At 37.5% G+C, this 17,697-nt stretch overlaps 2 protein-coding genes across 2 annotated transcripts in view; both read left to right on the forward strand.

The window, feature by feature from the left end:
* The first annotated feature begins 803 nt into the window (after nucleotides 1–803).
* LOC128031830 (zona pellucida sperm-binding protein 3-like) lies at nucleotides 804–3,403 on the forward strand. The gene is made up of 8 exons (XM_052620311.1): nucleotides 804–1,376; nucleotides 1,598–1,716; nucleotides 1,802–1,905; nucleotides 1,977–2,154; nucleotides 2,772–2,889; nucleotides 2,969–3,051; nucleotides 3,112–3,200; nucleotides 3,276–3,403. Exons 1-8 carry the CDS (start codon nucleotides 840–842, stop codon nucleotides 3,353–3,355), a joined length of 1,308 nt encoding a protein of 435 aa, XP_052476271.1. The 5' UTR covers nucleotides 804–839; the 3' UTR covers nucleotides 3,356–3,403.
* Nucleotides 3,404–13,157: 9,754 nt separating this feature from the next.
* The window catches only part of LOC128031823 (transmembrane protein 151B-like), a 4,667-nt gene continuing 127 nt past the window's right edge, over nucleotides 13,158–17,697 (forward strand). The window contains exons 1-2 of the mRNA XM_052620285.1: nucleotides 13,158–13,857; nucleotides 15,150–17,697. The exon at nucleotides 15,150–17,697 is cut by the window's right edge and continues 127 nt beyond it. Coding sequence (XP_052476245.1) covers nucleotides 13,771–13,857; nucleotides 15,150–16,553 — 1,491 coding nt within the window. The 5' untranslated portion in view covers nucleotides 13,158–13,770 and the 3' untranslated portion in view covers nucleotides 16,554–17,697. The remainder of the gene's footprint in view (nucleotides 13,858–15,149) is intronic.

Raw genomic sequence — 17,697 nt, forward strand, 5'->3', positions numbered from 1 at the left:
TCCACTTCAAACTGAACAGTGTTCTTTCAGAGTCTTGTTTGATCTCGGAATTTATTTATTTATTTATTTTTTTTTTTTTAAGCAGTATTCCCCTTCTGGAAAAAGAAAGAAAGAAAGCACATTCACGTTCTTCCAAATATGCTTTTTAAAATCTTAAGTGAATACAGACACACTCATGAAAAAGTAGCTGTATCATATATTGCACAGGATACACCTGGGAAAAATTTAATTCAATGCATTTCAATTCGATCTCTGCAAACCTTTCTATGTGCTATTTATCTGAACTTTTAATCAGTTTTATACATTTGTAAACATTTTAATGAGATAAACATTAGGAGTTGCCCTTATGAAACAAAAATATATTGCAGTATATTGGAAAATATAATGTAATATATTAGGCATATACTCTTATATATATTTATTTTTTCCAATATATTGCAATATATTGAAAGCGGCAATCATTTGTATATTTTGCAATATATTCTATAATATATGTATCATCAATATATTATTAAATGTATTCAAATATTAGAAAATAAAAAGGGGAAATAATATATTAAAATATATCACAATATATTTTAAGAAATATATTGGTAAATATATTTTCCTTTCATAAGGGTGGTTTGTAAAATAGGTTCTCAGATTCACATTTAGCTTTCTATTGGGTAGTGATGTTCTTGACTTTTCTAAATTTGGGATGAATAAACTCTACAAGCCCAGAGGAGAATCAAAGTTAATCAATTAAGCTGAAAGGGGAGGAGCCACCTTAATTCAAAGCTCTACTAAATAGCAAAGCCAACACTGATGTGTATTGTAGCATTGTGCCAGAGTTTGTTAGGATGGGGTTCTTGCAAGGTGTGTTAGTGTTGGTTGTGATTGTGGCTTTTGATCTGAAGAGTGCATTGGGAAGTTGGAAACACCGTCAAAGTCCAAGCAGCAGAAAGCCGCAATCAGCTTCAGCTTCCAGAGTTCCTGATCTTTCTTCTCAAGGGTTCTTGAATCCTTACCAAAAGGCTTCTCAGCTTCCGAGTCTTGACTACAGAAAGTTTTCACAAGACCCTCTTGGTCTTCAGGAGAAGCAGCTGTTGCAGGGTCCAGTCAAGCCTTTGTCCTGGAAGTTTCCCGTCGTTCCAGAGGTGCAACGTGAGTTGGCGGTGAACTTCCAGTTGAGGAAACCTGTGACTCCCAGTAGTGTGGCTGTTCAATGCAGTGAGGACCGGGTTCATGTGGAGGTGAAGAAGGATATGTTCAGCAATGGTCAACTGATCCAGCCATCTGGTTTGTCTATGGGAGGCTGTCCTGTTGTTGGTGAGGACTCTGCCTCTGGGGTGCTCATCCTCGAATATGCACTACAGGACTGCAATAGTGTACTGATGGTAAGAACCGTTACGTCTTACTGGATTAACCAATAAAAACAAAGCTTCTTCATTGGTGTCAATTGTTAGTTGAACATTAAAACTCCACAGAACCTTTTCAGTTTCTGAAATCTGATTTGGGGAACTGAAAGTAGTTCTATGGCATGGCTACTAAAAACTACTTTTGATCCTTCAGTGTAGTTGAACCGAACCCATTTGGTAACCACTTCCGTCTCTTACAGATGACTGCGGATGAGCTAGTCTACACCTTTGCTGTTACCTACACCCCAGTGGCATTTGCTGGCACGCCGATTACTCGTACTGAGGGTGCAGTTGTTGGCGTTCAATGCCACTATCAAAGGTAAGCGACTGACTGGATGTCTTAAGCAGTGTCTTATGGTGTTGTAACCAGAAAACTGTTTATTTGGTATCTCCTTGAACTACAGGCTCCATAATGTGAGCAGTGATGCTTTGAGGCCAACTTGGGTTCCTTATGCTTCAACGGAGGTTGGCCAGGACGTTTTGGTGTTCTCCATGAACCTCATGCTGGGTTTGTGTAGTTTCTTTAGATCTTAAGCCTTGTGAATGATGCCGTGCCTAAGCTGTTCTTTCCTCTTGCAGATGACTGGGCCTATCAGAGGCCTTCAAATGTTTACTACTTGGGTGACATTATTAATATTGAGGCATCTGTGAAGGTGTACAACCACGTCCCCCTGCGTGTGTTTGTGGACCGCTGTGTGGCCACCCAAGTACCTGATGTGACTTCTGTTCCGAGATATTCCTTCATTGAGAATCATGGGTAAAGTCCTGTCACTAGATTCTCTAGAGCTGATTAAGTTTGTTCAGTGAGGACTTGATTCAAGAGCATTAAGTTGAGTCAAGTGACCATAGGTTAAGCTCTTCTTGGTATCGCTGAGAATGAATATCCCAATGTTCATCTTGTCATACTAAATGGTATGCAAGCTTAAAATATAAAGCGTATGGCAGAAGTCCCTGGCCGTTCTATTTTAGGTTGAAGCTTGGACCTGTGTGCACTCTAATGGCTAATGTTGCCCACAGTCATCTGTTCTGGCTAGGAATTGGTTTGATCTATGAACTCTTACAGTGTTAAACCCATAAACCATGACGTGGGCAACTGGTTGTAAACCTGCATTTGGGCATCAAGTCTTAGATGCAGGCAAAAGCTAGCGGAGTCCATCACATGAAGACTGTGGGTGGCAGATCAATGTGGTATTTTTCTCCAGTAAGGAAGTTAGACCTTATTATGTGGAGGATGTTAACTATGGTGACCGCCCAGTTTACAGTGACCGGGTGCATGGACCCACATTTCTTGAGCTGCTCTACCCACTTTGTCCCTGAGAATTAGGCTAAGGTCTGTTGACTTGATTCACTGAATTGTCACCCACTCTTTATCAGGTGTCTTGTGGATGCCAAGGCTACGGCTTCCAGCTCCCACTTCTTGCCTCGGACCCAGGAAGACAAGATCCGGTTCCAGCTGGAGGCTTTCATGTTCCAGGGAGGATCCAGTCCTTCTGTACGTACTAGATTGACTGAATCTGAGTCCTCTTCCCATCTGCTCTGGTTTTGTGAACCCTTACTGGTGTCTCTTGCAGATCTACATAACGTGTACCGTGAAGGCCACTCTTGCTTCTGCACCCAGTGACGCTCTCCACAAATCCTGTTCCTTTTCCAACGGGTATGTTCATGCTGCTTAAGAACACGATGAAGCTGCCGTGTCTGATTGTTCTTGTTGCAGGTGGCTTGCTGCTGATGGGAACCACCAGGTTTGTGCTTGCTGTGACTCAACATGTGGTCCTGAAGGGGGACGTGATGCTCCTATTGGGGGTAGGTAGCTGCTTTAAGATCGCTTCTGACACTTCATGTGCTCTACTTGACTTGGGTATTTGCCTTTTTCAATAGGTGTTCATTGGGAAGGCAATGCCTCCCTCGGTCCTGTAATGGTTCAAGGGCGACAGAAGACTTTAGGTGGACCCCAATAAATGGGGGGGTAATACTTATTGCTGGCTTTCAATAAATGGAAGAACCTATTCTTGCTTCTGATCTTGTGTAGCTAAACCAATTTGGATTTTTGCTGTAAATGTGTGGGATTTGGTTGTCCTACTGTCGCTTCTCTTTCTAGAGTAGTTCAGTTTGTGGGCAAGTTTTCTTTCTTTAAAGAAACCGGTGGCCTGAAGCAGTTGAAAGAAGTATAATTTATTGCCCATGATGCTATAAGTTTCTGCCAATCGATGTGTCCACCCAAAGCTTTCCACTTGAACACTAGATATTTTCTATGCACCTTATGCTGTGAACTAAACCTTTTACTTTCCAAATTGGTTAAGTTAAAGTGAACCGTTTTACTTCTCCTTGCATCACAATTAAGTGTTTCCCAATGTGCCTTGATAGTCCACCCATTACAAATCTGTTTTCAATTTGTAGTAAGTCGTTGCTTTAAACCATACGTGCAGCATCCAGTTCAAACAAAGGCAGTGCCATCTACGTAAAAGTATATATTTGTAAGGTGCAATTAAAACTATTTGTACTGAAATTAATTCCTTATCTGCAGAAACTCAAGTCGCATTTTATATAGCCCTTTTCCCAATACAGACTGTAACAAATCAACTGAACTGCATTAAATGGGGAAAGCCATGTCAAAGCAAAAGGCTTTGAAAATGAGTGAGGTCCGGGGGTTTCTTTAATGGAGTGCTTATTTACACTAACTGTAAATAACCCGCCTTGTAATTGATTACATTCGCATCTAATTAAAAGCGTACACACACGACAAATACAAAAGTTTGAAGTCAGAGTCTTTAAAAAAAAAAAAAAAAAAAAAATACAGGAAAACACAATTCATTAATGATGAACTAAAAGAATAAAATGTTTAATATGAAATTTTGTTCAGACAACTGTGCTTGACCAATTTTTACATTTGGGTGAATCAGAGGTATTTCTGCATGATGTCAGTTTTATAAACATCTTCTAAAAGTCTCCTTTACATCTGAAAGGACACATCCTATGGACATATTGCAGATAAGCACACACTCTAAAAAATACGTCTTGCAGACATCAAATAGACGTCTTGGTGATGTACGTGTGCTATCAGGATCGGATTAACAATGTTCTTTTTTATATATATATATATATCTAGTTTCACATATATCACCTTTATAAAATTTGTGACTCGAGATCCCCTAACACTGCACAATATAGGCCTGATGTACTTCATCAAATAATCCTGGAATAAAAACATATTAACCTCATATTTCAGTGAATTTTTCTGAGTTTTAAGTTCGGACGTTTCCCCATGACCACTCCCTCTGCTTGGTCTTTAAAAATGGCTGACATTAATTTAGTGATCGAATGTAACACTCTTATGGAAATTTGATTATATTTTATAATTACAATTTAAATCTGAATTTTTTTTTTTTTTACTTTTTGTCCAAAATCAACATCTCGGGAAAATGTTTTGTGACTTTCTGTTATGAGGATATTGATTCCACATATGTCCACTATAGAGGACACCAGGACTAAAAGCATGTTTATTATGTATTTTGCAAGACTCAACAAATTAATAGGGAAATAAATTATATTTCAATAATCCTTTGAAATATTAAAAATTTTTTTTTTTTTTTCAATTGTTACTCCCATTATTACACTTCTTTTTCATTACATTTTACCCCAAGAACACATTAATATGCAAACTAGATACACCATATTTACACATTGTAGCACATATGACACACATTGTATATAATAGGAAAACCCTCTTCAGGCAATTTTACACACACACTGCATAAAGCAAAATGGTATATCAAATCATCCTGTTATATCTTTCATTAATTGAGATTCATCTTTAAACAAAGGTTGGAATAAAAAAATCCTGAAACCTAAAAATGTATCGATGAATTATTGTTTTTGCCCTTTCAATTTCATTCGTGTCATTATTATTATTATTATTATTATTATTATTATTTATTGAGTCCTGCTGTCCTTTACAGAGGACATACCATAACATATTAATAAAATATATATTTTTTTAAACAGTTTTTTTTTACACTCTTAACAATGTAATGACATAAAAAACTAATAATAATAATAATAAATTAATTAATTAAAAAAATATCTGTCTCTGATTAAAAAAAAAATATATATATAACAAAATATAATTTAAACAGAGATAATATACAATATATTTTTTTCAACAAATAAAGCAACCTTGGTGAGCATCTTTCAAAAACATTAAAAATACCCTTATTCTCAAAATTTGAATTATTTATTTATTTATTTATTTAGATTAATCTCACTGATTCTCTAGAATAGAACTAACTTACATATGACAAAGACAATATAGTTGAATGTGTTTGATGCTTGACTTACCGGTGTGAACAAAATAATATTAAAAACACTTATGCAGTTCTATATGTTAGTAAACTGTACTAGTTTTATTTGGAAATGCAGTCAGGTAACTAGTCACTACCTTTTGTTAAGTGCTCTGTCCTGCTCATATCATGAACCAAACACAGCCGGTGATTTGCTCATCTCAGAGCTTGGGCCAAAAGCTAGAAAGCCCATATGGTGCTCAGCACACACAGACAGAGGCTTCACAGTAATCTCAGCCTAATGCAAATCCCCAGTATCAAACAGTGAAGTGGGACTATTAGTGTGTGTGTTATCTGTACATGCAGCCCAACAAGTCCCGTTCCACTTCAGCTTCAGCCGAAGCATTTCACTGGCTCCGTGCTTCTTCACGCTCTCTGTCCATTTGCAGCTACGCGTTCAGCTCTCACCAGCCCAATTTTTTGCCCTGGTGGAGCAATTGCTTTGCTCTGTAAAAACAGCAGTTACATGACCTGACCGATTCTCTGGTCTCTGCTGGGGGAAATAGATGGCACTTCTAACAGATTCCTTGAAATGTTTGCTTTCAAGGTAAAGTGTGTAATTTCAGCTCATCTTTCATTTGATGGGCTCAGGATTATTTATTTAAACTATTAAAAATAATAATAATAATAAAAAAATAAATAAATAAATAAATAAATAAAATAAAAAAATAAAATAAAATAAAAAAATAAAAAAATAAATAAAATAAAAATAAAATAAAATAAATTAAAATTAAAATAAATTTAAATTAAAATAAATTTAAATTAAAATAAATTTAAATTAAAATAAATTTAAATTAAAATAAATTTAAATTAAAATAAATTTAAATTAAAATAAATTTAAATTAAAATAAATTTAAATTAAAATAAATTTAAATTAAAATAAATTTAAATTAAAATAAATTTAAATTAAAATAAATTTAAATTAAAATAAATTTAAATTAAAATAAATTTAAATTAAAATTAAATTAAAAAAACAAAATAAAAAAATAAAATAAAAATAATAATTGCACTCCACAATGCAACTGAAGCCGTAATTTTATAAAGCTACGGGATAACTTTTTGTGCAAAAAAACATGGTACTCTCATGAATGGCGGCGGAGATTGACACAGAAGAGAAGAACTGATAAATAAAGTGTTTATTTTAATTTTCTTTGCACACAGAAAGTATTGTCCTAGCTTCATAAAATTACGGCTAAACCACTGACATCACATGAACTATTGTAATAATTTCCTTACTCCCTTTCTTGTTCTTGAATGTGTCAGAAATATCAGAAATATCCTAATTTGTGTTCAGAAGATGAACGAAGGCCTCACAGGTTTAGAACGTGTAATTAATGACAGGATTTTCATTCTTGGGTGAATTATCCCTTAAAAAGTTATTTATGGAACCACATATTCCAATAAAGAACCTTAAGTATAAAACAAAATGAAAAATGAAAACACCATTAACATTAAGAAAGCATGAAAGCGTCTCTGTTACAGGCATCACCAAAGGATCTGAAAGTTTAGGGAAGCTCATTTTACAGCATCTCCGAAAACCATGAAGTGCCCTGTTTCCATGGGAACTGCAAAGCAATTGAGATGAGGTTACCCACCTGACATCAGTGAGATCCCACAACACCATCGCAGTCTATGACTCCTAAAACAAAAACGTACAAATACACAACACGTCAGATTTCATAGGGAATTTTTTTTTTTTTTTTTTTTAATACAAATCTCCAAACTGTATTATGTACCAATCTATTTCAATTCAATACAGGCAAACCTTTCTCGTCTGCGTTATCACAGGGAATTCAGTGTGGATCAAGAGAGCACCGCTGTGAATGTATTACTATTGTTGCATTCACTGCAGTATTATTGATTAACTGCCTTCCATAACAATTCAAACCTTGAAGAGAGTAAACCTACCCTTTTCTAATTGGGTGAATCTTCTAAAAACACTTCCAGGTCGTATCTCAGCCCCAGATCTTCATTTTCAGAGGTACAGGTCCATCATCTATTCTCCTGATGCAGATTACCTGATGCGCTGCGAGTTAATTTCACAGTCACTGTTGCGTGGCAGAGAAGTTTCCACCTGACGTTGAGATTATTATCTTGGGTGTGAGACGAGGCATTTCAGAAGGAAACTTCAATAGTGTTCTTGTTACAAAGTCACTGTCAATAAAAAAAAAGAGAGAAAAACATTATTTAATTTGTATGTTAATTCAAGAATTCAATTTGAATAATGTGCAAGGGCTTGGATGGGTTCGTGTTATGAAAAAAAAAGAAGAAAATACAATAAAAACAACTGAGGGTTATTGGAGACAGATACTGCACAATGAAAGTGTGAGCTGCATATAATGTAGAAAAGCCAAAAATTATTTTATACATGGCGGTTTTGCAACTGCTACTGAATATTAACATATTAGGGAATAATTTAATCCCCAAATCAAATTGAAATTGTTTGGAGATCAAATTAAAGCTGCAGTCGGTAACTTTTGACGCTCTAGCTGTTAATAAACAGAACTGCTTGCGTCTTGCGGAAGAACATCGTAGCCGGAACTACTTCTCTCTGTTTATGTCTATGAAGAATCACAAAGGTACTGGGTTACTCCGCCGCGGTACCCCCGAAGCAATCTAAAATAGTCCGAATATAAACACTTATTATAGGTGCACCCTAGTGATTCAGGACAAGCTAAAAACACGGTTTGGAAAATGGATTCATGGTGTACTCGCTTATTATATACATTTTTCTACATTTTGAACACAAACAAAGTTACGGAGCGCAGCTCTGATTGGTTGTTTCTTAACGGAGTGATGTATTTCTGCAAATGGCAATAGGACACTGGGAGGAGCCAGAGGAGCTTGATTTTTTCACAGATTATCTGTCTCATATTCTACTGTCAGGACATAATGACAGGTTCAACAAAAACTTTTTTTTTACAAAAGTTACCTACTGCAGCTTTAATTATGACAAATTAAATAAATATTTCACACAAAAAAGAACATTTGCAGACAATTTACTCCCCCTCAGGCCATCCAAGATGTACAGTAGATGAGTTTGTTCTTCATCAGATATGAAGAAATGTAGCATTGCATCACTTGCTCATCAATGGATGCTCTGCAGTGAATGGGTGCCGTCAGAATGAGAGTCCAAACAGCTGACAAAACATCACAATAATCCATCAGTAAATGTCTTGAGATGTCAAAAGCTGCGTGTTTGTAAGAAAGAAATCCATCATTAAGATATTTTCAACTTCAAACTGTTGCTTCCAGCTAAAATATGAGTCCATAATCCGTAATAATGCTTGCTCCAGTGAAAAAGTGCACCTTTTGTTGTCTCTCACATCAAAATTCACACAGATATCTGTTTAGAGCTGTGTAAACAGTGCTTGATTTCCTTCCTGATTCAGATCTGACCACTTTATCACCGGAGGAAGCCAGAAGCAACAGTTTGAAGTTAAAAACATCTTCTCGATGGGTTTGTTTCACACAAACATGCAGCTTTTATCTTCTCCAGATGAGACTGGAGTGCTGTGGATTATTGTGATGTTTCTATCAGACTCTCATTCTGACGGCACCCATTCACTGCAGAGCATCAATTGATGAGACACTGATGCAATGCTACATTTCTCCAAATCTGATGAAGAAGGAAACTCATCTACATCATGGATGGACTGAGGGTGAGCATATTGAAAATGTATTAGTGAACTATTGCTTTTACACGCCTTGTAGACACTGATCTGATAGAGCTGAAGAAAACATTCCCTGGTGAAAGAAAATAATTTCACTGCATCAACTCTGTGCCAGAAATACAGAGTCGAGCCCAGCAAACAAGCAGTCAAACCCCATGTCAGACAGCTAATTAAAGGTCTGAAATGTGAGGCGGCTGGCGATCTTGCACTTCTGTAGATCAGCATCAAACATAGACTTTGCAAAGGTCAGTCGTGTCCAGCAACAAAATATTACATTTAACCGCAGTGGATATTTATAGTCATATGTCTTCTCTAGTATATTTTTGTCATGTGGAATCTTCTGCATAAAACATTTGATTAATAAGTTACATCATATCACACATAAATATGACTTCAAAGCTGATTTTCAGAGATTTGTTTTGATGCTTGTTCCCATTGTGACAAAATCACAGGCAACTTAGCGGTAGCTTGAATAAATGAGGAAAACACAGAACCACTGAAAGGCTCAATGATCTGTATTTATGATCAAGTGAGTAAAGAAACTCATTTCGTTTAAACATCAGAATCCTTCAGTAAGCAGAAGTCAAGCTGCTCAGATCAGGATCTTTTCTGCAGATTTCCTCCAGATATCTTGTCTGTGATTCTAACAAACTGTGTTCATCCCATCTCATCGTCACAGAGATTCAGAATCCAAAACATCAGATGTTACAAAAATACATATTTTTTTTAATCTTCCTGTAAATGTGTTAACTTGGCCTGTTTCTGCTTCTTGCATGCTTTTTGTGTACTTCAGTCCTTAGAAACTCATAAAACCAACATGGATTATGACCCATATAACCCATCTATGACCAACATGTTTGATATAATACATTTAGAAATAATTCAACATATGCAGCTGCTTGTGATTGAGGGATGCCTTTTTATTAAATCAAAATAAATGGCAAGAAAAAATTAATTTGATGTCAAAGCAAAGTTATCCAGGTATAACAAATATATATATATATATATATATATATATATATATATATATATATATATATATATATATATATATATATATATATATATATATATATATATACATATATATAAAAGGTTATATTATATGTCACTATAAATAAAGCTGGATCACTACTACTAACAGAGGATGGGGACACAAACATTGAAATAATAGAAAGACTATAGCGCTCTCTGGTGGACATTTGGCAACTTATACATACAACTCCTGAGCTGTTGGCTGTTGAATTATTTATAGCAGTAAGAAGTACGAGCTGGTAGCTTTTCAATAATAATTAACACTATTTCTGAGTCCCATAGATTACATTTATATCCAAAGTTAAAAAGCCCTGTGTGAATTCGGAAACTTGAGACATTTTGCCTTTAAGATGATTGGGGGAAAATATCCCAACTGTAAATCATTGAACATTCCAAAAACTGATCATCTGATAAATGAATGTCATTAGCCTACTAGACAGCTGAAGTCTTTAGTGCTCAAGAGGGTACAACTGAAAGAATATGCAGCGCTCCCCTCAGACTGGATATTATTGAGGGCAGGGCTTTTGGGTTCTTTTAAGGTATTTATCACATGTGTTTTAACCCTGATTAACTCAGTTTTAAATGTTATCTTGGATCTCTCTTTTACAGTGCACACCAGAATTGTTTTTATAACTAACTTATGAATTCACAGTTCTTAAGTTATAGTTTTAATAAAGATTTTACTCCTGTGTCGGTATATGTCTCTACTCGAACAAATGATTACCTCTTTCAGTAATAAAGTAACACAACACAAGATTTTAGGAAAATATATCTCAATTATTTACTCAAAGAAATTACTATCTCCAGTGAAATAAGAAAATGAAATAAGAATATGATTGTTATTTTTTAAACCTTCAACATAAAATGTCTCTCTTTTTAAAAAGAAAAAACTGTCAAAACTGTATATATATAGCCTCAAACAGTTCAACTGAGCTAGTCAAACTTTAGCTAGAAAATGTCATTCACTTGAAATGAACGGACTACAGCCTATACTTAAATTTATCTGATCGTTAATATTAGCAGTAACACAAAAGTAAACAGTCACTGAACTTCGTGCAGAAATTCCTCCCGTTTCGCAATATGCAGCTTGTCACTCTCACCGGTTGTTGTGTAAACAACCATAAAACACAATCTACACACTGGTTTGTGCACTACTAACTCACAAATTAACTCAGAAAAATATCTGTTCGTCTCGCACACCCTTTTTTTTTATTTTTTCCTCTCTGTCCCTGCTATAAACAAACCCGCGAGCTCTGACTCTCCGCCCCATCGGTATTAAAAGGGGGGGGGGGGGGGGGTGAAATGCTATTTCATGCATACTGAGTTTTTTACACTGTTAAAGAGTTGGATTCCCATGCTAAACATGGACAAAGTTTCAAAAATTAAGTTGTACGTTTGAAGGAGTATTTCTGTTCCAAAAATACTCCTTCCGGTTTGTCACAAGTTTAGGAAAGTTTTTTTTCGAGTATGGCTCTGTGTGACGTTAGATGGAGCGGAATTTCCTTATATGGGTCCTGAGGCACTTCTGCCGGAAGAGCGCGCGCTCCTGTATAGCAGAGCACTGAGAGCACAACAGACTTCACTGATCAGAGCGAGAGCGTCGCCAAATGTCACAAAAGAAGTGTGTTTTTGGTTGCCAGGGCAAACAACCCTGCACAGATTACCAAAAGAGAAACAGCATTAAGGGACTAGTGGATGGAGTTTATTTTTACAGAGCATCAACGGAGTTGTGCAAGTGTTTGTGTTTGTTCCCTGCATTTCGAAGATGCTTGTTTTACAAACAAGGCCCAGTTTGACGCCGGATTTGCACATCGTTTATTTCTTAAGGATAATGCAGTCCCAACGAAAAAGGGTCACGATCGTGTGTTGGAACCGCAGGTGGTGAGTAAAACTGCTTCAAATATCTCTGTGTTATTAACTTAGCTATCGGCGCGTAAGCACATCAAGTAAACAACATGCGATGTTGTCATCAAACTGCACTTTTCACATGTACAGCTTAAAAAAAAAAAAAAAAAAAAAGACGACAAAGTGGAACTTAGTCATTTTCCAAAACCGCTAAGCAAATATATAGTTTCAGTACATACCACATAGAGAAGCCTTTGCTGATGCTGCTCTTGTTAAATTTCAGCCTCTGGATCTGTGTCACAGCTTCCAGACTCGCTCAACACAAAATCCTACTCGCGCTCGTGATTCTTTAGCTCCGCCCACACGTCACGCCTCTAGGCGCTCGTGTTTTTCCGGGAAACATCGGTACAGACTATCTTTCTCTTATGAATATAATAAAACTAAAGACTTTTTGGAGTTATGAAGGATGCAGTACTACTCTATAGGTACTCAAGATTAACATGATATTGAGTGAAAACGAGCATTTCACCCCCGCTTTAAACTGCCGCCGTGTGTCGCTGTCCGCGGTGCTGAATCTGAATTAGTCAGAAAGCATTTTGTCGTTTCACCTTCCTTACATTGCATCAAACATGAACAAATCACCACAGACACAATTACAGCAATCATTAAAAAAATGAAGGGTATTATATCGATATCTATGTAACGTGTGCAATACTACCATGGTTTTATGAAACTGAAACTCGGTCTTACTTACCAATTAACTAAATTAAAATTGGTAGTGTAAAATAGCTTGCATTAATTTGAAATTGTTGCATTGATGATTTTTTTTTTTTTTTTTTTTTTAGTAGTGCATATAATATTTATTTGATTGCATGTGCGGATTCCACAAGAAGCGTGTGATTTAGCTTTGCGCTCGTTTGTCGACATCTGCTGTCAGGAGCTTCACCGAGCACCACCATCATCCTCCTCCTCATCATCCTCCCCACCCCTCAACCTCTCCCTGCGGGAACGACAATATCCAGCTCTTAACATTAACTATTTGGAATTGCAAATCCTCGCCAAAGGACCCAGTTTGAGCGGCATAGACCACATCCTGTCATTAATGGCGTCAGAAACGCGTCTCACGCTCGCGTTATTGTACAGGAGGTATGGCGGCTAATCAGACGCTCTGTGAATCCGCATCAGTGAGATTTCCAATGCATGCTTTTGATATGATTACAATATGATAATATAAGCATATTAACGATCGTTATTAGTAATTCAAAAGATGCATGTGCGCGCATACGGTGCACAAATTCCCTAATCAAATCGCAGGTGTTTTTGCAAACAGGATTAAGCGATGAAATTCAATTTCAAAATGCATGACGGAATGGACAGACTGATTTAAAAGCACTGGTTGCATTGGAGAGCGTTCGTGATTACTGGATGCTGAGGAGTCTGGGGAGAGCTTGAGGTGGTCCACACCCCATCATTGTTCCAGCCATGTCCCCTCCAGCATCCGCTGCGACAGCCAGTGAGAGCAGCACCACCACTGTGTTCGAGGACGACCCAGACGGCACTAGAGAGGAGGTACTCAATAAATGACGCTGTTTTCATTTTGCTGTCATGACGATTCTTGAATAGCTCGTGATAAGTGGAACAAAAACGTAAACATGAGCATCGATGTTCAGTCACATCATGGTAGCATGCACTTTTATGTATAGACATCACTTCAGTGAGAATGCATGGACAGAGATTGGCTTGATCAATTAACAGGCAGCCAGTCTTTGTTATTGTAAGCAATAGAAGTAAAATCCACTAATGCATGATACTACATATCAAACGACACACAGTATGACACCTGAAGCTATGCCAGAAAATGCTGGTTGATCACATATTCAACCACTGATATTGATGAATGATAATCTGAACATTTGGGAGATTATTGTAGGTGTAGCTGAGCAGACTAAACCAACATAAAATGGTTTGCTGCCTGGCATGCTGGTCTTAAAAGTGTGAAAACTGAAAAGCATGCAAAAAAGCCTTTACAGTGAGCTAATTACAAGATAGGTGACCAGCAAAGCAACACAGGCTTGTTTCAACAATATATATATAATGAACATTTTCCATTATATTGTTTAAAATAATTGTTTCATTTCAAGCAATATATTTGAATTTGAACACAAAAATAAATTAGATTTATTTATTTTAAATAGGGAAGCCTACAGTCCAAGATTCAATGAGAGGAATGTTTTATTTAAGATATACACAGGTGCAAAAAAAAAAAAAAAAAAAAAAAAGTTTTTCCCAAAAGGTAAAATGATCAAAGTAAAAAAAAAAAAGGTCTAGAAAAAAAAAAAAAAAAAAAAAAAAAAAACTTGGAACAGCAAACAATTTAGATTCAAAAATGAAAAGTTTAAGATTCAATAAAATACCAAAGAGATGTACACAGTTTACAAAAACATGTACAGAAGACAGATCTGACAAAAAAAAGTGAACTCGTGCATTAAAAAAAAAAAAAAAAAAAAAACTTTTTAGTCCATTGTAATCCATCTTCAGTGTTTATATATCAAGCATGCATCTGACATGCTGGATGTATGAACATTTAAGATGCTTTATAATGGAATTTGTATGCAGAAGCATTTTCTCATTCATCTCTATATGCTGACAGAAATATACTGGCCAACCACTAATGGCCATTAGATATGTGCTGCTCTTGGCACGATATTGCACAAATATTATCTAGTAAAGGAATACATTTGTGCAAATCTTGCACATGCATGACATTGCATTTGCACAATTCACTGTACTTGCCTTTTCAATGTCCTTTTTAACTCATCTACATTTCTTTGTTTGTTTTTTTTTTTGTGGTTGACAAGCAGCAGAGGCCTGTGAAACAGTCACTGAGCAAGTCCATGTGCAGAGAGGTGTTCTGGAAATGCCTGCTGCTGTCTCTGCTCATGTACGGCTGCATGGGAGCCATGGTGTGGTGCCACGTCACCAAGGTCACACGGCTGACCTTTGACAGTGCCTACAAAGGGAAGTCCATGATGTATCATGACAGTCCCTGCTCTGATGGCTACATCTACATCCCCCTGGCCTTCCTCATCATGCTTTATGTCATATACCTGGTGGAGTGCTGGCACTGCCATGCCAAAAATGAGCTTCAGTATAAAGTGCACGTGGAGGGGATTTACGAAAGAGTCCAGAGGATGCAGCAGGCCAAGCCGTGCATCTGGTGGAAGGCGATCAGCTACCACTACGTTCGGCGGACGCGGCAAGTCACGAGGTACCGCAACGGCGACGCGTACACAACCACACAGGTGTATCACGAGAGGGTGAACACACACGTAGCCGAGGCGGAGTTCGACTACAGCCACTGTGGAGTTAAAGATGTCTCCAAGCAGCTAGCTGATCTGGAAAAGTCAGCCATCACCAAACTGAGGTTCACCAAGTGCTTTAGCTTCGCCAACGTGGAGTCCGAAAACTCTTATTTGACCCAACGTGCAAGGTTCTTCACCGACAACGAAGGACTGGACGATTATATGGAAGCTCGGGAGGGGATGCACCTGAAAAACGTAGACTTCAAGGAGTACATGATTGCCTTCTCCAACCCCGACCACCATCCTTGGTACATCTCCAACTACGTCTTCTGGACAGCGGCGTTTATTACCTTATCCTGGCCGTTACGGGTGCTGACGGAGTACCGCACGGCTTATGTACATTACCGTGTGGAAAAGCTCTTTGGTGCCGACTACATACCTGTGACGCCCTGCGACGAGAGACCTTACTGTAGACGCATCCCAAGGGTCAACACCATCGACAGCACCGAATTAGAGTGGCACATTCGCTCCAACCAGCAGCTGGTGCCCAGCTACTCCGAAGCGGGTCTGATGGATCTGGCACAACGTTCAGGAGGCGTCAGACAGAACTGTGAACGCTGCCATCGTGCCATCAGCAGCTCCTCTGTGTTCTCCCGAAGCGCTCTCAGCATCTGCAACGGCAGTCCGCGGATCCCCTTCAGCGGGAGTCGCTTCTCCTTGGGAAGACTGTACGGTTCCCGCCGCAGCTGCTTCTGGAGAAGCGGGAGCGTCAGTATGGATGAACCCGAAAGCCCCAGCGAGAACACGCGATGCCTGTCCGGACAGATCAATGTTGACGAGGAAGACCCACCGCCCTACCAGGATGCACTGTACTTCCCGGTGCTTATCGTCCATTGCAATGAGAGCTGTCCCAATCACAGATCCTTCCACAGGAACAGCTCGTGTGTGGAAACGTCTTTATGATAAACCTCTGACCTGTTTTCAAAAGACGTGACAGTCTCAATACCAGATGTGTCCTGTTAACTCAGGAATCATTTATTGGCCCACAACACTGTATGCTTACAACAATGGACGAAACAATTGAGAAATAACTCTAATAACACACATTTATAGCAATAATGCAAACAAAGCATTGGAGTTCTTGGTACAAGTAACCATTTTGATTCAATGACTGCAAAAATAGCCTGATTTTTGTTCATATGTTTTCTGACAGCTATAAAGAACATTGGCCACAAAGCAAAAACCCGGTCTTTTTTCTACAAGTATGACCATTTTCACCTTTAAGGACCTTCTTAAATGTTGCACTTGAAGTTACTTTGTTCAAATCATCTGTAAAAGAATGTTACTTTGTTTCTCTCATGTAGTGGATTCCATTGGATCATGATATGGTTCATACAAGAATCCTCTTTACTGTATGTGAGAACAAATATAATGGGTTATTTGTACTGTTATTGTGATTAAACCACATCAGGCAGAACTATATACACAATTATGAACCGTTCGCAACACTATCTCAAACCTATTAAGAAACCACATGATACATTTCAGGCTATGCAACTATTATACTCTATTTATGTTATGCCTTTAAAACATATATACAATTTACAATGAATGTATGACCGTTGAAGCTTTTCTTTACATGGCTTCTATGTAGTGAACAAACTATCCACCAAGGACTTGATTATTGAACAGGCTTGACATTTAGTGAATGTTTTAGGGTTTAATGGCTGGTGGCTGTTCTTGTACCTGGCTGGAAATCGCAGTGGATCAATTTAACACAGTATTCGAGAGCAAATATATACATTTCTGTATGCAGCTGTACATTCATTTATCAATTAGTTAACACTGTTTTGCATCAACCATAACAAACCGTAATAAAAGTGCAGCCTCTTGAAACCTACATTCAACATGGTTTCACCAATGATACCTGGAGGCTAAAAACAAGTACTGACTCTCAGAAACGACCTACAGCTTTCCAAAGACTTTTTTTTTTAATCTCATTCATGCACTTGATCCAGATACAGCGTATATATGTCTCTGGTCTGTTACCTGTTGTGTATAAAGGTTGCTAAAGCATTTATCCACTTTGTGTCTTACCACTTTTATA

Source organism: Carassius gibelio, chromosome A17, assembly GCF_023724105.1.
Source record: "Carassius gibelio isolate Cgi1373 ecotype wild population from Czech Republic chromosome A17, carGib1.2-hapl.c, whole genome shotgun sequence".
NCBI classification, from domain to species: domain Eukaryota; kingdom Metazoa; phylum Chordata; class Actinopteri; order Cypriniformes; family Cyprinidae; genus Carassius; species Carassius gibelio.